This window comes from Numenius arquata, chromosome 11 (genome assembly GCF_964106895.1).
Source record: "Numenius arquata chromosome 11, bNumArq3.hap1.1, whole genome shotgun sequence".
Classification (NCBI taxonomy): domain Eukaryota; kingdom Metazoa; phylum Chordata; class Aves; order Charadriiformes; family Scolopacidae; genus Numenius; species Numenius arquata.
In genome coordinates this window covers 9,364,616-9,388,855 of record NC_133586.1, presented here as the reverse complement: position 1 = coordinate 9,388,855, position 24,240 = coordinate 9,364,616, and the positions used below count along the sequence as shown (strand labels likewise).

Below are 24,240 nucleotides of genomic sequence, written 5' to 3'. Positions count from 1 at the left end.
CTGGACTGCAAAACCGTTCAGAGTAACTCAATAAATATTAGAGTCACTGGCCTGTGCCAAACGCTGATTTTAACAATTAGAGTACTACTGGTAATCAAGTCAGCTCATGAAGACCTTGCCCAGTGTGTCTACCTATACAGCGGTGATGACAGCCTTGAGTCACGGCTCTGGCAAGTGAGCGCTGGTGGGCTTAGCCACAGAAGGATGAGGTTTCATCATCCCCCTCTGTCTCTGTCTTTCTTCTCCATGAGAAGTTTCCACCTTCATGGAGGGAGTGGGAGAAAGGGACGGTAACCCAGTTTATAACTCAGTTGGCCCAGCTCACAGCTTAAAGCAGCGGTGGAGATGTGTTGGTGCTAAGATGCTGGACTATGAATGGTGGTACAGCCACACAACATTTTGTGCTATTTTTATGCCGGTATCAATAATGTCCAGCAGAAAATACTGGGAGAAGCACTGATCATTTACAACACTACTGCTAAACGTGCAGGAGCTGGTCTGCCAGAGCCCTTGCTCTTGGAAGAGAGGAATTGGGAGAAATACAAACCATAAAACAGAAGGCTATCTAATAACAAAACATCCCAGTATAGTTCAAAATCAATATTAAGTCTTGAGTAAATCAGAGGAAGTAAAGCAGAGAAAACCATAAAGCTTGAAGACCTATGTATTAGTCCATATCTAACACAAAAAGTTACTTCTCCAGGATTTTTTTCTCCAGTGCTACAACAGATTTTCTGCATGATCTTGGGCAAGATGCATAATTTCTCTCTGCCATGGCATTAGATCGTTCCCTACCTTATAATAGCTTGTGTTGGGAGTTGCTGAGCATCAAAGAATGCTCAGATAGGATTATATCAGTTCCCAAAGAAGGGAGAGGGCCTGCAAAAGGCAGATAAAAATAGGATGAGTTCAGTTGTCCTTGGAGTCAGTGGGAGCTGAGGGCACAGCAGAGGCTCAGGCATTCTCAGGCTCAGCCTCTTGATAAGGAAGTGTTTCCCTAACCAGCGTAACGGGGAGCAGGTTTAGCATAGGGGCAAGTATCTACGTTCTTAATACTCAGTGGACAAATTGATTAATTGCAAAATAAATGTTGTTTGATTTCTCATTGGCACCACTTGTAGAAAATATTTAAGTGAAGTCAGGACTGATTCTTCTCCTGAGGAACAAGTTCCTGACAAGGTCTTGGGAAGCATTCGAGTAAAATTTCTAATGAGGCAGGTCTTGTAGATGATGGGGTGACAAAGGACGATACTGTACAAGCTCTGCTTATTTAGCAAAGCCAAGTAGTTACTAAATGTGCAGGGGCTGCACCAGCATAGGGGTCCTTGGTGGTGAAGAGTCTAAGTACATGGTGGCAAAGACGGAAGACGACAGGGGTGAGCGTTAGCAGATGGCCAGGCACGTCAGTCCTTGCAGTGTTGTGTATATTAAATTGAATAAGGCACAATGGGAAACACTGGAGAGTGCCAGCATTTGGGAAGACACCAGTACTTTGAACTCATTTGGTGGCTGAATCAACTGACATTTTTTATGAGTGGGTTTTATACCCTTTAAAATGATTTCCACCCGTGAGCAGTGTGGTAACTACAGATAGATCAGAACAGCAACACCGACCATTTCTGTGCACAGACGAGAATCTTCCACCTGCAGCTGAATTCCCTTCCCTGGCTGTTACCTTTATTGCCTTATGTATACCAGAGAACCAACACTTCAGCTGTGCAGCACTCTTTGTCATGTCCAGGTAATTAAAAGAATGCCACTGCACCTGGTAGAACTATAAAAATGTCCTTATAAAAGTCTCAGCAGCACTTAATATTTTATTCATTGCTATGTTGTTGTGTTTTGCCTGCAGTAAAACAGCCTGATGGAAGTGAGACACTACCACTGAGGGCTAACAAACATTCTCCCTTCAACACGTTTCTTTAGCTCAGCGGCTTTTTTGTCCTTCCACTTTTGGATCCTTGTTTTTAACAATCTTTCTGCTTTCAGGAAAGAAAACAAGAAAATACAACCAACTTTCTTTTGCTAGAAGCAGGGAACCAGAACAGGCAGTATTTAAGCTCTCATTCCTTTGCCACATGTGCAAAAGACTGTCTGAAAACTTTATTTCCCAGGGAAATATATTCCATGTTTTAATCTTGTAATGCCTGAATAATTGCCTTGCATATAACATTATCTCTCCTGTTAGTGACTCAGGAATTAGAAGGAAAAATAAAACAAAAAACCTTAATATATACAAAACAACATTGATAGGTTTATTACAGAAGGTGTAGGAAGCCAAATCGCACAAGCACAGACATAGCTATTAAAGGGAAATTAGAAAGTTGCCGACACAAGCTGTTCAGAAATAAATTTTCAGGTCCCCCAGACTTACAGACGCTTGGTTTTCAAAATACAGGTTCAGTGTGTTCTTATTTGTCTTCACTTTTTTATGTGCTGGGGAGTCACATGAAACCAGCTTTATCTTACAAACGTGGAAGCTGAAAGTTCTTTGTTTAATAGAAATTCTTGAGTGCTAACATGACTCTAGAATCGAGAGATTTCAGAAAACCACCACCAAGGCCACATGGCCAGCAGTAACATTTTAAGATTTAGCATCATTAGTCTATTTAATTCTAGCAAACTAACCAATGTTCCCATACATGCAGTTCCCTGTAGATATACTGCATTTTTCCATTCAGCAACCTTGTCTCAGAGCAAAAGGACTCTGTCTAGGATTTACAGGCATCTTGTTGCACAAAGAGAAGCAAAAGCAAGTTGGGACATCATGAAAGTCCCATTATGTTCTGTGGATGCTCAGATCACCCATAAGTACATATGCAGTGTGTCTGACTCATCCCCAAATCCTGGATGTGAGTATAGGAGCCCCAGGTGGAGATTGTGCCAACAGTGCAATAAGCAACATGACTAACATCTATCATATGTAGTTTGTTTTCTCGTCCTTTTTTTCAAGGGAAGAACTGCATGTCTTGGCAGGTACTATTAGTGCTCCCTTCGTATCCTAGAACACAAGCTCTAGGAATTACATCTAGCACAGGAAGCAGAAGGTGATGATGTTTGTGTCAGCCATGAACCCCTGAGGGAATTAATTCCTTGCTCTCGGATGGGGCCTGTCCCCTGCCCAGACAAGCTGCACTGTCATTTTGCAGAATCCCATTTATCCGAGAGACGCTGCTGCCAGCTAGGTGTTTGGTCTGAAGGTCTGGGTGATGGGGAACGCCAAGTCCAGCCCTTTGAGCGTCTTGCTGTAATGCTCAAAATTTAGGTTGAGAAAAGAAAAAAAAGGAGAGAGGGCTTGGAAGAAAAAAATTCAGAAATATATTCCATCTAACTGCACCAGGCTGCATGAAGGTGAAAAGATTAAATGAATATGCCAAGCCCTCGCCAAATCAGTGTCACAGTCAGCCACAGGGGACAGTCCACCCTACCGTGATTTTCATTCAACACCAACCCATTAATACAATTTGAAAAAGACTCAGCAAAAGCAATCTATACTTTCTCAAGAGGTTTTAGGTATCCAAACATGAAGTCATTGTGCTGATGTGAAAAACAAAACCCTCATTCTAGACGGAAAAGGAAAAAAGTCACTCATTTAGTTTCACTGAGTACATTCAGTGACAGCACCACTGTTGCCAATTCTGGCCACTAGGTCTTACAGTATTTCCCATTTTTCTGAAAACAAGAAATTATGTGTAGCTCATGAAAAATGAATGCCCTGATTTTCTAGCCTTAATGGTTACAAAGAATAGCTTGAAGACCTGAAATGGGTGTGCCTCACAACCTTAGAAAAACCCAAAGGCAAATTGAAAATATGCATTTTGTTGGTTTTGATTATCCTTGTGATTTTAAGTCATGCATGACTTTTCTCGGAGGCCTGACTCACAGCTTTTAAATGTTCACATGGGGCTGCAGTGTCCCAGGAAGAATGAAAAGCGACTACAGGGGCTGTACCCAGGTGACAGGTTAGGGGCAACCAAGCATTTTGTATTCACCAGCAATCGTTATTGCACGTTGGGTCTGACGCTCCTGGTGTTTTGCGGGAGCAAGAAGCTGATGAAGAGCAAGGCGAGGGGAAGAAGGATTCCTAACACAAAAATAGGTGAAAGTTGATCCTGAGGAAAAAAAAAATAAATAAACTGAATCTAACTGCTACCGCTGTGTTAATGAACGGTTGGGAAGACAGCGAGGGAAGGCATGTGTTTATATCGCAGAGCTGGTAATGAGGGATTCTTGTTCTTGTCCTGATTCTGCCACTGACTCATCCAGCAGTGTTAGGCCTACTTCGGTTCTCACTTCAGAGTAGATCAGACTTAACTATAGACCCAGCTGCTGTCACATTTACTCATGTTGAGCAACACTTTCTTCCCTGGTGGTACTATTTGTCAAGGAAGAAACTCCATAGTTCACAGAAGGTGAAGGACTAAGCCCCACTGTAGAAACAGAAAAGAAGCATCCTCAGCACAGAGGTGCTCTAAGGCTTAGCTGATGAGGTCTAGGCCTAATGCATCTCTTAATTAGTTGAGCCATATGTAGATATCAGGATCAGTTCTTGATCTGCTGCTCTCCAGGCTTTCCTTTAGGAACAAACACGCAGGTACTGAGGAAGGTTTGGGAGTTGAGATTTGCTAAGTGGGCAAGCCCACCGACTCATCCCAAGCAGCTGGTAAGGTGGCTGAGGACCACCTACCCCCTCTCTCATGCTTAAATCCTAACCAGCAACAGAGAGGGTGAAGAATTAGCAATGTCTTTATGGAGATATTTCTAAAAATCCTTGTCCTTAAGTCTATGACGCTCTGCTCCAGAACTGAGCTGAGTTCAGAGCCCTGTTTGTAGAAGTTCTGCCAGTCTTGAGGGCACACAGCGTACCAACACCCAAACGCATTAGCGATCACTGACAGCACCAGAGTGCTATTCAGTAAACCCTTCCAGGGAGTTTTTTCATGCTTAACCAAATGTTTGATTGAAAAATAAAGTTTTAAAATTCAATCAGTTGCACAAACCTCTGGACATCATTTGTTCAGGAAATTATTTGGTTAATATTGATGAGTATTATCAACATTAATATATATATTATTTAAAGGTGCCAATTAATATATCTGCTTTTGTCAACGCCACCCTGTGCCATGCCTCCATTCCCCCTTGGAGGCATCCTTTGTAGAATGGCTGCAGATCTGTTAATAAGCACTAGATTAAAAACTAAATCTCATAGAAACTACATTGGTTATAATTGTATTATTGTAGCTATGTTGTTTAAATATAAGAAGTGAACTTTTCTCTTGATAACCCCTCAGACTTCAAATAAACTACATTTGGAGTGAATTCAGGCCAGTGCCTCATTTGTGCTTTTAGAGAGGCCCTCGTATTTTTACTTTTGATTAGAAACATTTTGCATCATCTTCCTTTGCTCAATGATCTCAGAGAAAACATTGCCTTGCTACACTTCCCAATTCCTAAATTATCTAGTTCACATTTATCGTCATTAGTCTGGGACACAAAAACCAGGCTGGGCAGCTAAAGATCACCTGCTATTAAACACACACTTCAGAACTTACAGCTGCCATAAACCCCTCACCTTTATGCTTACTGGCTCAAGAACTTCATGTCCCCCTTTTATTACACATCCATAACTTACAGCAACATAAAAAAACCACATCATTGTTTTTCCTGATAATTTTGCCATCCTGCTATTTTATGAGCTAGTCGGTTGGTCTGCGAGCATACGCACCAGGTACTGTATCTTGACAAAAGGGTTGGATTATTGCCAAATAAAACAGCCAGACTATTATTACGGCTAATACACGAGAAGCGTTTGCAATGGGTTTTTAAATAATCCTCTACACTTATATTGCACCATTCATCCTGAAGAGAGCTAAGGTGCTGTGGAGGCTGGTAATGGGTCTTTTTGCTCATTGCTAAAATGTAACTGCTGCTAAGCTGGAGAAATAGTGACCATCCTGCACAGCATTAGTGAGTGCAGTAGGTAATGAAGCAAACAATAATATTGCCATTTGAAATTGCAAGCTAATTACTTGATTTAGAATTTGATGAGGACATAAGAGCTGATATGCTGCTGCCTGTAAAAATATGCCCTGAAGTATTTTTGGGTTGTTTCATCACTTGTGAGTGATGGCACTTCCACCAGCGTTAGGTTCCCCGTCATCACACTTGGCATGCTATTTCCAACGGAGCTCACGGACAAGATTGCCACTTGAGCAGTGAAAACTTATATTTCTAGCAGCGTACGAGTTTCTCTAAAATATTTCCTAAGCAGCCCAGTGACTTGTGAAGCCCAGCTGCCTTTGGCTTAGGAGAACTTGAGCGTACACAGCTTTACTCACTGCAGCCCAGACACGATACGCGTGGGAAGGTGTGTGACAGGCAGCCTTCAGCCAGGGACGTGTAGGCGCTTTGCTGATGTCTGAGTTGTAACACAGATAATACCACACTATTTAACAGACAGTGACTCTTTCCGAAGTGTGGTAGGAGGATACATAGCATTCTACTGGACTTAAGAGAGATGCATCAGTAGTGCGTTCACACAGTCTGCTCTAACTTCTGCTTTGGGGCTGGCTGTGCCACGTACACTTGAAGGATAGGAAGATCAGAGTTGAATATGGGGAAGGTGAGAAATTCTTCTATTACATCTTTTTTTTTTTTTATTCACCGTGTTGCTATATGTAATTATGGAAGGGCTTAGTTATTATCTGAAATAGCAGATATTGAAATTGCTGAAATTGCTGACAGACTGTCCATATCATATTGCCTTTATAACCTATCATTATATGAATGGAACTGTACTGCAAGTGAAGACAAATGATCAGACCTTCCCTTTAAATTTATTGCCAAAGGCAGACGGGAAGAACCGTAACAGCATACACCAAAGCTGCAATCTTGCTTACAGTGAAAATATCGGAAGAATTCACTACAGAAGTAGTGGTTTGTGTCCAAATTGGATTCAACTCCTTATTCTTGGTAAATTAAAGATTACCTTGACCCTACAGTTGGGTGTCATTTTTGAAGCCAGGAGCCCATCTCAGTCAAGAGTTGCCCAACTGGACTCCTGCATTCCTAGAAGCAGGATAAAAAGCTGGATTCATGGTACAGACTTTGGATTCATTACAGCAAGTACCGATGCCCCAGGACATCTTTATCTTAAAACCAGTCTCCTCCCCTAACTTACAGTACTGGGAACCGAGGCATTCACATTTTCTCTCTGGCTCCCCTGCACCAAGCATGGTATGTCAAACAGTTTCAGATGGTGCTTGTTCTCTGTGCTTAACCAAAATCATTAGGCAAATTATTTAGCAGGTTGCACAGGGATTTAGCAGTAGGATTCCCATTAATATGACCAGACATACATGGCTAAATCTCTGCACTAACATTTCCCTGCACAGCATTGCCTTAATAATCTTTTTAACTTCAATAGTTTGTTCTGTCTATACAGAGATACCATAGACAAACTGAAGGTAAGGCTTCCCAGATTTTAATCACTCAAAAGTCAATATTCCCTTTCTTCACGTTCCTCAAGCCAGGAGAAACCCTGTGATGTTGCATGACAAAAGGACAATGTGCCAAATTAAAAGCACTGTAATAGCTGAAACCAATTGCTATTGATCAGCCCTTTGTAGGCTGATAACTCAACTGCTCTCTGGAAATAAATTTCTACAAATTCCTTAGGAGTCAACACTGACTGATGCAATGATTTACCCACGCTAACAAGAGATAGCCTGTGCTGACTCAGCATCCTTCCCATTTAAATGTCAGAAGGAACCAAAATCTCAAACTTTATTAAAGGAAGGATGGGGACTAGAGACATCAGCGTTAGTTTGTGTAGGGTTAGAAAGCACAGAAGAGCTCATCACTATATCCTAACTCAAGTACAGGGGACATGGAGGACAGAAAAACACCACCAATGAAGGTATTTGGCTTTAATGGTGAACTTCTTACCTACCATTTCAGTTGTCTAATCACTGAACCTGCTGCAAAACATACCAGTGGTACAGCACAAACTTTCACTGAGTATCAAACAGGTACCTCGTACCTCAGGGTGGAAAGATGGTTTACAACATTACTGCATCACCATTCAGATAGCTCCAGAGTCACATGCAAGAATCATCTACTGAAGGCTCTGCTGGACAAGTGGGATTGATTTACAGCAAGAGAGATTTGCCTCTGCCATAGAGGATGGCTCAGCACTCACTTCACAGCTACTGCACTGCTCCAAACCGAGGCCCAGGGTATTAAGGACAACTGAAATCGGTGTTGGTCCACCTTGATCTGCTGAGCTCCAGGTGGCAGCCTTTCAGATTCTGCTTGATGAATAGTCGAGCTGCCTTTGCAGGTGGGGGAGAGGCAGAAGGTAACAACTTTTGGGAGAAGTAACCATAACAGTTGGCTGCAAGGCAAGTCATCAGCATGTGTGAATCAGAGCGCCCATTCTGGGTTGTTAGATCTCTGCAAAACCATTAAAAGGAATGAAAGGATAAAGCTGCGGAGGATTTCTCTAGCTAGCAGAGCTCGGAGTTAGGAGCGACACACAAGAAGGTACTAATTGAAATTCTATGATTTGTGTTGTCAAAGAGGGCAGACTAGATGATCCAATTCAAATAGCCACACATTTATCAGAAGGAAGGAGCCTATTTTGACCTTATTCACACCCATTTGCAACCTGGCTAGTGTAAACATAAAGCAGAGGTAAACCACTACCAAGCCATGACTGCAACACCTACCTGGGGAAATGACCACACGGGCTATAGGGCAACTGACCTAGAGCAAACCCCCTTTTTATAGCTGGCAGCTAAGAAATAAATATTGTATTTTTCTTGTAAACTGAGCACATTCAGTCTGGACTCAGTGAGAGCCAATAATCCTGCAACTTGGAAGTGACATTTTTACTGAGTCACTTCTCACAGCAGAACACCACTTTCAGTGTATTATGGGGGTTGTAAATGTTTGTCTCGGCACCCCTGTCTTGTTAGCATCACCGGGAATCAGGGAATGCATTTGCTAAATTCAAACCCTATTCCAGAGCGTGAGCTTCTGGACCACACTGTGTTACCCAGCTCTGCTTCCTTAGCAGATGACAGAAGTTTTCATAACCCTTTAGAGCGGAGATGGCAGCAGTACAGGTTGGATTCTGCAGCTGCATGGATCCAACGCAGGGGGATGCACTGCCAGTAAAACTCATACACATGCACGTGAGGCTGCAGGACAGGGCTTTAAATCTGTGGAAAGGAAGAAAGAGGATTGGATTGCACGGATGCTTTAAGATGAAAACTTTAATGTTTCAGAGAGACTCAATAGCTAAAGATCCCCAATGCACCTAAAAGGCCTCCTGATTTCACAAGAGGCCATGGTTAATGTAGAGAGCCTTGTTTGGCAAGGAATTAATACAATAAAACCCCAGTTATTTTCTTTGTTGGGTATCCAGCTGGACAGCACGAACAGAAAACCTGACTATGTGCAAGTGTGCTGTGCTTTTACCTTCTAAGGGAGATCAGTTTCTATTAGATTACAAGTTAATTAACTATAAATATAGTTTATTGCTATTACAATTATTTCCAATTTTCCATTTGCAAAACATTACATACAGACAAAACTATTTCTTTACTTTAAAGTGAGATTTTTACCCTTTTATGAACTCTATCATTTTAAACTATTTTGGAGAGCTACACAACAAATTAATTTAGTAAACTAAGCAGTAAAAGATCTGACCATGACTGATTAGGAATCCACTCACAAATTGACTATCCAGAAAGAGCAATTAGGAAATAACAAAGGACAGACTACAAAAACCATGTTGTTCTACACCAATTTCCAGATTATACAAAAGTAGCTTCTATTTAAGTGGTTAAAAAGGAAAAACTTTCAGGAGCAAGTACCTTGGATCAAAGATCAATGCACAAGAAAACAAACTGCCTCAAAGCGTGGTAACACAGTTTAATAGAATAATTTTACAGCTAGCAAGCCTTAGTGTGAAAGAAAAGTGATTTGAAATGATGAACTTGATAGAACTCTCTTTCAGATTGCTTCACAAGCACTCAGTCTTCAGTGACTTAACCAAAACATATGTCCAAAGAATTATGAGTTGTGTATCTTTGGCATCTCTGAGGCAGATCTATCTGCTATCCACAGTGTCATGTGGGAGAAAAAAAATGGGATCCAAGAAGTGTATACACACAGAGAGATATATAAATGCCAAAACCAGCATCTTACTCAGTAATATGCTACATTAGCCCACGTATTAAAACTAGCACCCAGGCCTGGCTGAGATCAAGGTGCCAGCGTGTTAACTGCTGTACAAATAAACAGCTCCACTGGCTCCCAACAAAGGATAGAAGAAAACAAATATTAGGGTTCTGACTCACACACAGATGGCAAATGACTGGAGTGATGCGCCTTTGAGTCAGCTCTTACCTGCTTCAGCTCAGTTTGGCTCCTGGCCACAGGCTTGTTGTCATCCGTAGCCTGGGCTAAGCCGTCACAGCATGACCCAGAGCAGCTGAGGCACACACAAAACCTCCCTCTAACGTGCCTTCTCGGGAGGGCTGCTAAATATAGGCAAAAGACACACACCTGAATGTAATTCTCTAATTTCCTCTATTTTAAAAGCGGAGAACTGAGTCACAGAGGGTTTTCTCAAGGTCGTGTAGGAAAGCTGTGGTGTAAGGAGAAAAATTAAATCGCGTGTGCTGAATCGGCAGGTCTTTTGGAGAAGCCCAGCCCACAGATGGGGAAACCAAACATCAGAGAGTCGAAGAGGTCTGCCAGGCCATAGGAACATCGAGTTTTATACTGAATATAATGATTTTAGGTTTTGCAGCTTGCCACCTTTTGTAGAGAGCGCTGGTCCCTGCCAATACATGGAGCTAATGATTGAGTTGTAGTCAAGTGAGACAACTCTCAATCCCCAGCAGGCAGCCAGAAAAATGAACTCCCTCTGGAACTGCAGCGGTCATTTATTAGCTCCGGAATATAAAGGAGGGATGTAAAGCAAATTAATTACATTGGAGGGGGGCTTTTTGGATCTGGATTCTGAGTTGCAAAATACATTGGGAATGGCTGTTTATTGTCAAGCCTCCAAAAGGAGATTAAGGGCAAAGGAAAAACAAGGATGTTGCTGTTATTTACGTTGCTTGACCACTGGCTATTGGAAATGCATTTCTCATTGAGTGATTAACAGTTATCCAGCACAAAGAGCAAATAAAAACCTTGTCTAATTCAGTCAACCCCATTCTCTATGGTCTTGCTGCATTAAATCACGTGAAACTGGCTGTTTTATGTACTGGTGCTCCTTAATATCATTAGTCTGCTGTGATGTCACGTTTCAAAATCAGGAATAATTAAGAAAACATAAGAGATCTTTAACTAAAGTTCTTTTCTCTTGAAAATCGATAACTTTAGGCTTCATTTAGCTCCCTGTGGATAGATTCACATCCCTGCACAGATGAAGTTACCAAAATCAATAGAGCTTTGCTGAGGCACTGGGGCTCAGTCTGTGCTGAGCTCCTCTGACTTCATGAGCAAAGCACTCACTGCTGGGTCTGAGCTTTCATCTGCATTTGGGTTTAAAAAGGTTTCTCGGCTCTAGAATACACTATGAAAGCCCTTGATTAAGTCATTATGATGCATAATTCCCTGGCATGCCAAGAATCTAGTCCCAAATGGATACAAAGGCAAGTCTGCTAAGGACGAATGGGTGTTCTGGGGTTTTATTGTGAAAACTCAAAATGACACACACCGAGCTGTTGGTATGGAGTTTGCTTGCTGGGTGATCCCGCTTTGGCAGGGGGTTGGATGAGATGATCTCTGAAGGCTCCTTCCAACCCTGACCATTCTGTGATTCTGCAGTTCTGTGATTTAGGTCTTGCTTTATTGCCTATAACCATCAGCACAAATAAGTGAGCTTTGCGTTGAGGTCCTTTACAATCCAAACTATTCTATGATTATTTGAAAGGGTCTAAAAGAACTCTGCTTTCTGAAAGACAGAGCATTTTAGGGCCGGAGCAGGCACCAGTATTAGCATCATTACTAACACGCTTACAGTGTCCGTGCAGGCTTAATTCCCTGGATGAACCGGGGGCTCTACACACAGCCATGGCAATGAAGTGACGGGCAAATGTAATTCAAAGCACAGAGCACTGTAAAGTTATATGATTAAAAAATGAGCTCAAAAGCAAATTTATTTCTGCTTTGGTTAAAGAATGGCAGGAGGTTTGGATAACTAGTCATGGTAACATCGTCTTCCTCCACACTTATTTAATGGGACGTCATTTCACTTAAAAAGATTGAGGGGATAGTATTACACGCTCAGACAGCACAGCGATGAATGTGGTATAAATACCTGGGGAGACAGATTAGTTAGCTATTTCTGCTCACAGCCTTCTCTTAGGAGCATAGAAATGCCATCTCAGCATGCTTTTTTGGAGGATCAGAAAATCATAATAAACATAAGGATAAAAATATACCATGGGAGTTACAGCTAATTTCTTGCTATAATTTGCAGCAATTTACACATAATCATTGTGGGTTTGAAAATACTGCACAGTGCCAACAGCAGTGTCTGCAGGAATGGTGCAAATCAGAAGAATGAGAAATGCAGTTTGGATTAAAAAGACCTCCAGAAGGGTTGTTTGGGATTTGAAGTTCTCAAGTTCTTCCTTGCAGTTGGCTTATGCAGGAAATGTTATCCTACCATATGCAGTCCAGTTTCTTAGGCTATAGGTGGATGGAATGAGTTTCATACCAACTGCTTTTAGACTTCAGAGAAGTCCTACCAAACGGCAGTATGGTCTGTGTTTTCCTTGTCTATTAGATAAAGGGCTTTTTTTAAAAAAAAAATAAAGAAGGCTGTAAACGGTAGGCACTAGCACCACAACATTTTCATGGAAATACACCTTTGAGGAGGTAATACAATTGGAGAAAAATTACTGGATAAGGGTTCAGAATTGTGTTTTAATATAAATATTTATTTCCAACATATGGACAGTACTGAAATCACATTACATACTAATTTCTGTAAACATAATCTCTAGTTAAAGATCTGTATTGATTATAAAACAGGAAAATATCTGTACACTGTAAATTTTTATTTCTGTCATTTTTGTAACTTAAAATAATTCAAAACTATTTGAAAGTGAAATAAAAACAAATGTGCCCCCAGATTGGAACCCCGCCTATAAAACAAACTAAAGATGAGTTATGAACCTCCATGAAGAGTGATTTATAGTAGAAATAATAGTGTTGCTACAACCTTCTTTTATAGGGTCATCAGCAGAGGGGATATCATAAACAGGGGGTAAAATGATTTATTAAAAGAATACATTATCTTCTAAAGGAAAGATATTTAATCTATGAATCACTAACACTTGGCCCAGTGCAAAGGTTTCTAGCAGTAACAGGAGCAGATGCAGGCTTGATTTAAATACGGGAGAAGTCCAGGAGCAGATGCAGGCCTGATTTGAAGGAGGGAGAAGCGCAGAAGCAAGCACGCTCCTGGGAGGGCTGATGTAGAGGACTGCAAACCTCCGAGGTAAATTGTACCTGGTGAAGTGAGCTTGGCTTTTAAAGCAAGTTATTTTAAAAACCTGAGATACATAAGCTTCCCTTGGAAAATCAAATAGCAAAGAATTTAAAAGCATGCCTAACTTCAAACTGTTAGTAGCCTTATTGAATAGCTGAGATTTTTTTCGAAGGCACCTAAAGGAACTGGGCACCTATATCCTATTCACACTCAGTGGAAAATCTTTACTTAAATCTTGTTTGCATTTTGAAAATCTCATCCAGTGGGACCCTCTATGCTAAGTAAGGCTCAGACATGTTACTGAAATGCTGTCTCACCACTTTTTGAATGTCACCACCATTTAAAGTAGTTTTAAAGCATTGGTGCAGCTGGTGTTGAATGCCTGTCTCTGCTGATGGCATTATGTCTTTGGCAGACACAGATCTGAACCAAAGGTGTAGATCAATATACGAATGGACTTTGCACATGTTCACATTGCACCCGCCACAGCAGAAGGAACCAAAAGTCAAAACCACCCTTGACTTGTTGGTGCAAGGGACACACAAAGTTTTGGTTATCATATTGAGGCATGAGCTCTTCTTATTTCATGAATACTCACAAGCAGACCTTTTTTTTTTTTTTTTTTCTTTTTTTTCCTGCTGGCTTCAGCAGAGAGTGTTTTCGCTGGCATCTGCAAGATCTTGCTAAGCTTCTACCAAGATTTTACTCCATTGTCTGGGAAGCTTAGGAAGCCTTATGTTTCTGTGGCTCACTGCTGACAACAATGACTATTTGTTAAAATTCTCCTAATCCTAGATAAACATTTGGAAAGGCTTATGAGGATGTAGAACATGTGTCTACACACATGCACGTGATGACACACGGCACATGCATGGTGCAGCAGTGTGTTTGGCTGCCTCCTTGACTCACGATGATGAGAGAAGCTGGGATCCAGCCAAGAAGAAGCCAAGTTCTGAGTCGAGATGAGTTACAAGAGGAAGTGACGAGGCAGCAGCTGAACCCTGAGTGACACAGCCAAATCTTGCCCTTCCTATAGTTCCCTTATGTTGCTGGAGTGCTCTGGAGGAGTCATAAGGGGAGCGGAATGGCTTCTCAGAGAATTCTTTTCATGTTTGAGCAATGGAGAGCCACAGTGTCCATCTTCATATGATCCGCCCTCTCAGGCTTTGCTGTGTGCTGTTTCGGAAGCAGGAGAGACCTAACGGTCTGACCTATTGGTCAGCCCTCACTCATTCTGGGCTGCACCATACATGAACAGTAAGCTGGAGTAGCTACTTGCTTTATTTTGTTGGGGACCACTTTGTCTTTCCACTTGGCCCAGAATCTCTCAGTTGGCCTAGAAGATGCAAAAACCAGTTGCATCCTCCTGTCCTTCCTAGAGCTTGTCTTCTGTGCTACATCTGGATCTCCTGAGACACAGAGAACGTAAGCTGGCTCTAAGTCTCTTCTTCTATTGCCTCAGAATTTGAGATCCAGCATCTTGCTACAGATATTTCCTATTCTTTCTCCATCCTAGAAACATCAGGAGATGGGTGGAAGTGCTTTAGAATGAACCACTCCCAAAACTTCTTATGGAGATGACTTTTCCAAGCTTTGGACTGGAGCCTTTGGTGCTTCCCAGCTGACAGAATTCTTCGGGAAACATACTATCATTTACTAATTTAGATCATTACCGGGGATGATTCCCAATGCTATTGTATTTGAGTTTTTTTTCTGCATATAGAATCTCAAAGCACAGAAGACCTGAAGGTGTATTCGCGACCCAGGGAGGTAACAGGGGTTTCTCCTTCCTCTGCCTGCAGCCAGGCTGGCTGCGACTAGGTGGCAGCACTCCACTGGGCAAACCCGCCTCTGCCTTCAATACCAGCTCTCCATTTCAGCTCATGGAAAAGCCAGCTTGCATATTCCAATTTATAGGAAAATAGAGGGTCAATAAAAGTCACCAAAGCCTCCTGAAGTCTTATATCAGGGCTGTGCAGGACAGCTGGAAAGCTACAAGGGAACTGAGCTGTTCTTTTGCAGTGAAATCGAATACCGCACAAAAATCATCCTGGTTTGAACATCAAAAAGGGAAGAAAACCAGAAAAAAAATTGTAAGAATTTTGTCAAGGCCTCAGACTGTTCCTCCAGACAAAGCTCAGCTGCCTTAGAAGGGCTCACAGTTCCCACATTCACCTGGAACTGGAACAACTCTGGCAAGGCAGATGCAGCACGAATAGCTCAATGAAGCTTTTGGCTTAGTTTTGTCTTGACAACAATGAGATAACATCGTCTCTCACAAGTCAATTTTATGAGGATCTGTCAGCTCAGTTCCCATCTGTTCTGGAAAATAAGCCTTTTCAGGTTAGGGCAGGATGCAAAGCCAAATACACAGAGCACAGGTTTAAATTAAAGTATTTGAAGCCCCTTGCTATGCCAGGTAGCAAAGGGAAGGTTTGCATTTGAGCTTCCATGTCAAGCTCGCTTCTGTTTCAAATCTTTCATTAACACTAATCGTTTATAAAAGACAAAGTATATACAACAAAGAGGAAAGGAAGAAAGAAGCAATACACTGTATGAGAATGCAGTCTATGCGGCACTGGGGAAATAGAGCTTGTAGGAAGAAAAGCAGAGATTCATTAAGTTATTCACTGATAACTACAAAATGTGAATGAAGTCTGGTAGGAGAAAGGAAGGCCCTGCCTGATGTGGAAAATGAGAATCAGAGCATTAGAATGGCACGATACAGGCAAGAGATCCACAAGCTGATTTCTCACGGGCTCCGAGCTGATCATTAGAGCTTGGGCAGTCTGGGCTGTCCACTCTGGCCTGACTTTTTATGTATATAGATACATAAACTGCCATTGCTACTAAACATCCAACACTTGGAATTGCACCCTGCGCTACATAGTATTGAAAAGCAAATGTGTCTAACACTGAAGTCAATAGACCTGGGGCAGCTTCAACAGCCACATCCTGTGCTCCGGTCACCAGTGTCCCGGCTTCCCCTTGGAGATGTCTGCTCAGAGCTGCCACCCCCTCCTGGGAGCTGAGCACTGAGCCTCACCTTGCAGCCCTTGAAGAGAGCAAGAGACCTTAAGTGGCATCATTTGCACCAAAATTGCCAAGGTATTAACACTGATTTCTTTCAATAATGGTGACATAATCATAGCCTTATTTCATCTCCCCCCTCTGAAACCTAAATGCTCCACTAATGAAGAAATATCTGTTCCTGCCCGTCCTCTGCTGCTGTCGATGGTGAAGAAAACAAAACTTGTCTCCTTAGGTATCGTTCTACTATCCTCATATTCAACTATTACTTATATTCACAAAAATACAGAAAGCTTTTCATTGAGCAATTATTAAGAGAGTCAGGAGTGACCTATAACTTCAGACTCTGCTATATAGAAAAAGGATTCTTGCGATTTTTCCTCAAGTACCTCTCTTGGCCCTGTTTATTGCAACAGGGATCCAACAGGCAGGAAGCTGTCTGGGTACAGCAATGCCTTCCCTTTGCCCCAGGAACTTCTGCCCACGTTTAGTTGAGTTGGGAAGAGTTAAAGATTGTCACATCCTTTTTTTTTTTGTTGTTGTTGTTTTTTCATTTGCATTCCTCATAAAATGTTGGCAGTTTGCTGAAATCACTGAACATAACAAAGGCAAAGCCAGCCTAACGGCACTCTCTGCCAAAGCAGCAGCTGCAGGTATTGGATAGAGGACACCTCTGAACTTCCAAAATGAGCTTTGGTAAGAATGGGTGTGTGGATGGAGGAGGGGAGAGCTGGCTTCCCACCCCCAGCCCATTCCCAGTCCTACCATCACATCCTTCCCTGGGGGTAACATCTAACATGAGAGTTTTTCCAGCTCACACTGTCCTCCTAAGCCCATTCTCTCCCAAAAGCGAATGCAGCACCAAAACGCCTCTTTCTTTGCTTCCAAGAGAAAGTGAGGGAAATATTTTCCTGAATTGCTGCAGTGATTGATGTCTGTGCTACGCTGGTGATAGCTCGAGCTTTCAAACCCCGCTGTGCATGGAAGTCTACTGTGTCATTCTGAGCCAGACTCGCAGAAAAAAAAAACCCTGAGGAGGTACTGGAAACTACCCTGGTCTACTTAATGGATTTCTGCAAAACTGTGACATCAGAGCAGCAGCACAAACATTTGGGGGGGGGGGGGGGGGGCTAGTGAAGGTTAGCAACATGCTGCCACCAGAGCTGCATCACAGTCCAGGTAAGCTTTGCTCCAGTACCATTAGGTGCCAGTGCTACCCTGACATCTGAGACCTGGCCACCAGGCAAGCAGCCTTGCTCATCTCCCATAGATCTGGGCTTCAGGGAGCGCCCGGGACTAGAAACAGGCTCATTGCCCTCCCTGGAGCAAAGAAGAGCTGTTGGTGTGTGGGGCTGGGAATGCCTTTTGCTTTCAGAGAAGGAAGAGCCCTGAATGAGAGGTGGGTCAGGAGTAGAGGGATGAAGAAAGGAGGAAGGAGAAAGAGAGAGGTCTCCAAACATCAAATTGCTTGTTGCTCTGAACCCTCTGCAATGGGGTGAGGTTCTCTACAGACACATCCCGACCCATTAGCAAGATCAGGTTGCCTCAGGAGAAGCTTGTAAGGAAAGAGTGGGCTAGACATCTCTGTCCCTTCTCCCAAAAAAGAACTGCTTGACCAAACATTTAAACCTAAGAGAAGTTGTTGTAGGCATCACGATACTTCTTTGTTACCTGTCATGAAAGATTCAGATGGTATCACACATCCCTAGCTTGGCCCCATAGTTTCCATCCCACGTTCTGACATGCTGACTGCATTAGCATTGTCTGTTGTACTAATAATGTCTTTTACAGCAGAACTCCCCGTGGGGGAAAGAAATCTTTGAAGCTACCCATTCAAATCTTCAAAGAAGGACCTTGAAGAGCACTCACAGAGAGAGTGTGGGAAAGTTTGGAAGAGGAGATAATGCTATAAAGCCGGCTTTCCCCTTTTTCCATCCCTACTTGTACCACTGTCGTGTTCCCACTTTTTGCAGTTATGTAAAGCTCCCCAGGTGCTGAAGAAAGTTCATCCATTCTCCCATCCTGTTGGAAATGTCTACCAGTGTCTTTAAAAAGCCGTGAACCAGAAATAGACCTGTGGACAAACAATAAGGATTGCAGCCTTAACCCCTGGCAATGAAGAGACTGGGGGGGGGGGGGAATGGGGACGGGGGCTGCATGCTCATCTAGCATACACTTTTTAGGCGTGTTTTATTAAGCCAAATAAATGCCTAACCTTTGCTAACACACACCATTCTCAGCAGTTTGTAAGCCAAATGTCAAACCTTTGCTAGTGTTACAGAGCAAAAGTCCCTAGGAAATGCCAATGATACTGCTGAAGAATGTGGTAAAAGCTGGTAGATTTTAGTTGCGGAATCATACTATTTAGAGAAATAATAAATCACTCAAGAAGACATGTTTTCTCCCCTTGAGCAGACACTTTTTCTTTCGTTTCCGCTGCGACATATTCCACAACCCACACAACCATTAAGTCACTGGGTTTTTACAGGAACTCGTTTGCTAAAAGCAAAAAAATTCCATCAAAACCAGACAACACAAAGCTGTGAGCACATTCTGTGGCTGCTCATTACTGACCCTGATTAAGAGCGGTGCACTGCTCTCCGCGCTTCGTTCTAGATGGAAACTGCTGAATTCTATTACGTTTATTACTTAGCTCAAGATTATCTGCAATATGTGCTTCAGGAGTCACATCTTGGACCAGCCCAAACCAGGGTTGCTCACGTCTTGCGAAACATCGCATCTTCACTGCAAGATCAAACCGAGGAGGCTCTCAGACCATTCTTGGACAAGATTGATATTACCTCGGTAGCTGTTGCCAAGAGAATTTTCAATGGTGTCATGGAAGAAAAATTTGCTGACGGAAATACTAACTGGGGACGAATTATGACCATATTTACATTTGGAGGTCTTCTCACTAAGAAGCTTCAAGAGCATGGAGTCCAGCTGACTGGAGAGGAGAAGGAGCAGATTTCTTATTTCATCACAGAGTACATAATAAACAATAAAGCCGAATGGATAGATGCGAACGGTGGCTGGGTAAGTTTCCCATTTTCCACCAAAGTCTAGATTAGGAGATTGCATTTAATTAAGGGAAACTATTGTAACAGACACTGTCAAAAACATTTTATTTGGGGGTTTATTTGGTCCTTTAATATTTGATGTCTGGAATGTCTCCTTGAGACTTAGAGTGAAAGCTTTGCTTCTGCTTTAAATAGAACAATGCTAAAAGACAACTCTCCTTTTAAAAAGGCACTTGCTGTACCTGTAATAGTCAAAATCCTAGAGTTAGTCTTGAATCGTAGGATCATACAATAATTCAGATTGAGAGGGACCTTAGGAAATCATCTGGTCCAGCCTCCTGCTCAAAGCAGGTTAAACTATCATGCCATCTAATTTGCCATTATTAAATCTAAAATTAAGTGGCATCCTAAGGTTAATGCACAGGATAGTTGGTCCAAAAATACTGAAGTCCAAGGTAAAAGAAAAATACACAGGTGTGATCCTCGCTGCTGAAGTCAGTACTTTTGCTGTGGATTTCAACAAAGTCATTATTTAATCCCCCAAATCAATTTTACTTAAACAAATTTGCAGGTAAGTGCAACTGTGGTTAAATCTTTTCTGTTTATTTGGACTGGGATAACCCTAGAACTTCCATAAATCAGTGGTCCATGCTGAGAAAAGCATCTGTCCAGATGTGGATTATTTTGCCAAGCTGCTGAAATTCCCTCCTGCCAGTGCAGGTGACGTCCCTTTTGCTTTTCAGAGTTTCATCAGACCAATACTTCTTTCTTTTGCCGTTAGGGGAAGCTGAGAATCAATGACATCAGAGCCAGTTATTTCCTTGGTACTTTTTTCCTTTACCTATACGTAAATGTTACTTTCTCTTTCCACGCCTCCCTTGTCCCACTTCTCTTATATTCCCTATTTGCTATTACTTTTTTTCCTCACTTGTTTTCTAGTGCCTTACTTTTCCTTTTTCTCTTTTTGTTTGTTTTGCTCCTTCTCTGTCTGGTAGCAGTTAAAAGGTGAGAGTGAGTCATGGACCCTTGATGCATCAGATTTATTGTAAAGGCTTCTCTCTCCATCTCTTTCAAATAGAGCTAATTTTATTTAAGAGAAGTATCAACTCCTGGCAACATTCTGTCATAATACGTGGCTCATCATAGTAGAATAAGGAGGCTTAAAGGAAGATATTTATAAGTATATTACTACATCAGAAACATAGCACTTGTATCTTTCTTGAAGATGTGGGCTCAGATGTTACAGTTCACGTTCATTTTGTATTTACACAAGGAGGGCAGAGTCTTGACTTGGATATAAAACAAACATTCGGCGAGGTGCAGCTATTTTCAGCTACTGCTTTTAAAGCCTTATTCATCTTCTGGAGGTAGAGCTCTGAAAACCTGCCCCTCTGCTCACAATGGTGTAGTGCTCTGATAATCTGATACCAGCAGAGAATGGTGTGATTCTTCTACACATTATTTTTAAGCTGTCCCTAACTGTGCCTGTTCTTTTCCATAGGAGAATGGCTTCCTAACAAAGTTTGAAAGAAGATCACTACTCTCTTTCTCTAAAATTACAGCCATGTTCCTGGCTGTTTTTTCCTTGTTCAGAGAGTACTATTGAAATACATGGACCTGCCATTCCTCTATAATCTAGATATTGCCACAAGCTTCATTGCTAAGCTCTCCTCCAAGCAATATCAACAAGAAAATCATTTTGTTCCATCATTTTAATTTATTTGTATTTATTTTGACTAAATACAATGCTAAACATGCTATCCTAATTGCCAAACCTGAAGACGAGATCCCTCCAAAGAGGAATCCACACAGCAGCAATTCAAGTCACCCTTTCCAGGCAGGACTGCGTCCAGAGAGGGATCATTCTCCGCATCCAGACAGCTCTTGGAATCTCTGTTGCACCTCCATGAAAAGACATGGTTTTACTGAAATACAATCCAATGGGTTAGGAAACAAGTTTTAATGTCATTTGTTTTGTAAATGAAATACTACTGTAATGCATTTTATTGCAACATTTTTATAAGCAAAAGGGGGGGGGGGGGGGAGTCTGCGAAGAAAACCGAATTGCAAATTCCAATGGAAAAGTGGGTACAAGTTACTGACACAGACCAAGCAATTGTTATGGGAAGCACAATGTGTGGAAGGTAACAACTTAAAAACATGCGCTCACTCACTGTTAATGCAATGGTATGGGTTTCTTTGTTGTATTTTTTTTTAATTGCTTATATCTACACTGAACGTTCTTTCAAATTTGTATAATGTCACCTGGCCGGACTTTTTTTAAACTAGATGTTTTAAAGCAGGCAACTATAAAATGTTTTTTAAAATGAGAAATTTGTGTAAATACACTAAGATTTTTTTTAAAAGACATTAAAAAATATATTTTAAAGCCTTATGATTGGTCTCATTTCTTTCAGAAAAAAAAATGGAGGATGGGAAAAGGTCTACCTGAGTAAGAGAACTCTTAGAAAAGCTATCACAGTGCTACTGGAGAATCCAAGTAGTACATGGGTTTGACCTGAAGTCCATAGATGTCAAGACTTTAATTTTCTGTAATACTTGTTAATTATTATCTGGTAGCTTGTATAAGAAGCAGACAGCTTGTGGCAAAATAAATGAACTGGATCAGCTCTGATGACAGTAATTAGCCTTTTGGGATACACCGCAAAACTCAGCAAATTCACAAGTAGGACCTAACAGACTTCCAGGCTTTTATAGTCTGGGGCAACTATTGTTTTGACTCAAATTCCATTTGCTTTCAAAGGTTAAACAGTAGTTCTTCAAGAACTCATTCTAGAAGGGTTTTCTTTAGCTGTAGTGACTCTCCTACAATAGGGAACTAAGGCTGGCTCTAAGCGCTCTTCTTCTTTTGTAGACATGTTGGAGATAAACCAAGCTGAGGCAACGGTTGCCCGTGGCACGGAATAGCATCGTTCTCCAAGAAAAATCCTCTAGACAATTGAGGCTTTAGGATACTGGGAGAAGGAAGCAGCCTCCTTCTGGTAATGGGATCTCCATCTTTCACCTCAATGTAAGATTTTTTTTACAGTAAGAACAATCATTAACTGGACAACCTCCCCATTGCTGGAGGTTTTCAAGATGCAATTGGCAGGGTGCTAGATAGTTTCATCTAGCCTTCCTTTCCCATGGGATCAGAAGATATTTTGAGGTCCCTTCCAACCTGGCTGTTCTGTGATTCTATGGTCTAACTTGGTGGATTAAACTACAGAACATAAACAGATGTTAACGCTTGCTAGAACTGTACTGCTCCCTCTCCCTCTCCCTCTCCCTCTCCCTCTCCCTCTCCCTGTCTCTCTCTCTCCCCAGCGAAAACAAGAAAGATTTTTTAGCAGGTATAGCAGAACTTTTAAGATAAACTTTGTAGCTGAAGAGAAGATGGCAGCATCCTGAGGGCAAGGGGCAGCTAAAGGAAAATGCCCAACTCCAGAACACCTATGGAAGTTCCTGTCAGAAATGACATTTTAAAATACATTTTGACATTTATTTATTTATTTGCAGTCTAAGTCATGATAAGAACAGCAGTTCTTACTCAGTTCCTTTTTGTGCACTACTGTAAGCGCATATCATAGTGGCTAACTCCGGTCTATTAATACCACATTCACTTCCTTTTACACTAATCTAGTAACCTATTTCATACTGGGGAGTACAAAATTTTAATTAAAAGGCTAACCTAGCCTTTTCAAAATTGAGGCGATACAATAATTTTAGAACTTGCCTTCATGGCAAGGTCTGGGTTTAAACAAAAGAAGCCTGGATCATTAATGGTTCAGTGTGCTCCCAATTATCTTCACCAGGATAAAACCTCCATTTGCTCTGCATTTAAGAGCAAGAAAAGCAGTGATGAAATATACCACCTGGATTCTAAACATAATAAAATGTCTGAAAACAACAGGGCTATTAGCTAAGTCTTATAAAATAGTATAGATATGCTTTGTTAGCTGTCATGGAGTTATCTATACATGACACCGAATGGTGTCCCAGGTCCCAGGGCAGTTGAAGGGACCCTTACAGCTGTCAGACGATGCACTGGAGAACACAACGCTGTTCCTAGAGCTACAGACGAGGGTCAAAGAGCTGCAGAGTGGGACAGCTGATGACTTCATGAATGCACACTAGCTAAACTGAAATGTCATCAAGTGCCATGGACAGCAGATTTATGAAAGCAACTACTCTCTTAAAGAAACATCCATTTCTGCACTTAAGGGCGGGTCGGATCATTAAATGTGCCAAAACGCAGCCTCCAGCCTCTCCCTCTAGATATGGCTCGGAGGGCTAGCCCACCTTCCTTGCGGGCTGCCAGGCCGACGGCATCCCGAGCCCCAGGCCTGTGCCACAGGGCCCAGGGGCTTCCCTCCCCACAGCCCCTCACCACCCGGGCCCACCGGCAGGTGCCCATAGGGATATGAAACCGATCAGTTATGGTGATAAAATATCCCGCGGAAATGTAATTTCCCTTTCTACAACAAAATCAGGAAAGGGGAAACCCTTTGTAATTCACTCCAGACAAGAAAAATAATGACGGGGTTGGCAGGGCCCAGGCTGGCCCTCCGGCCCCCTCACGGGCAGCGGTGGCCACAGCCGGGCGCAGATGGCGGCCGCCCAAGCCTCAGAGCAGCGGCCCCGCGGCCGGCTAACCCCCGGCCGTCC

The 24,240-nt window shown here is 42.1% G+C and overlaps 1 protein-coding gene across 1 annotated transcript; it reads left to right on the top strand.

Annotated features, from left to right (window-relative positions):
- Positions 1 to 19,168: 19,168 nt before the first annotated feature.
- Positions 19,169 to 21,178, top strand: BCL2A1 (BCL2 related protein A1). The gene is made up of 2 exons (XM_074156583.1): positions 19,169 to 19,588; positions 21,074 to 21,178. The coding sequence occupies exons 1-2, from the start codon at positions 19,169 to 19,171 to the stop codon at positions 21,176 to 21,178; spliced, it is 525 nt and encodes a 174-aa protein (XP_074012684.1).
- Positions 21,179 to 24,240: the final 3,062 nt, after the last annotated feature.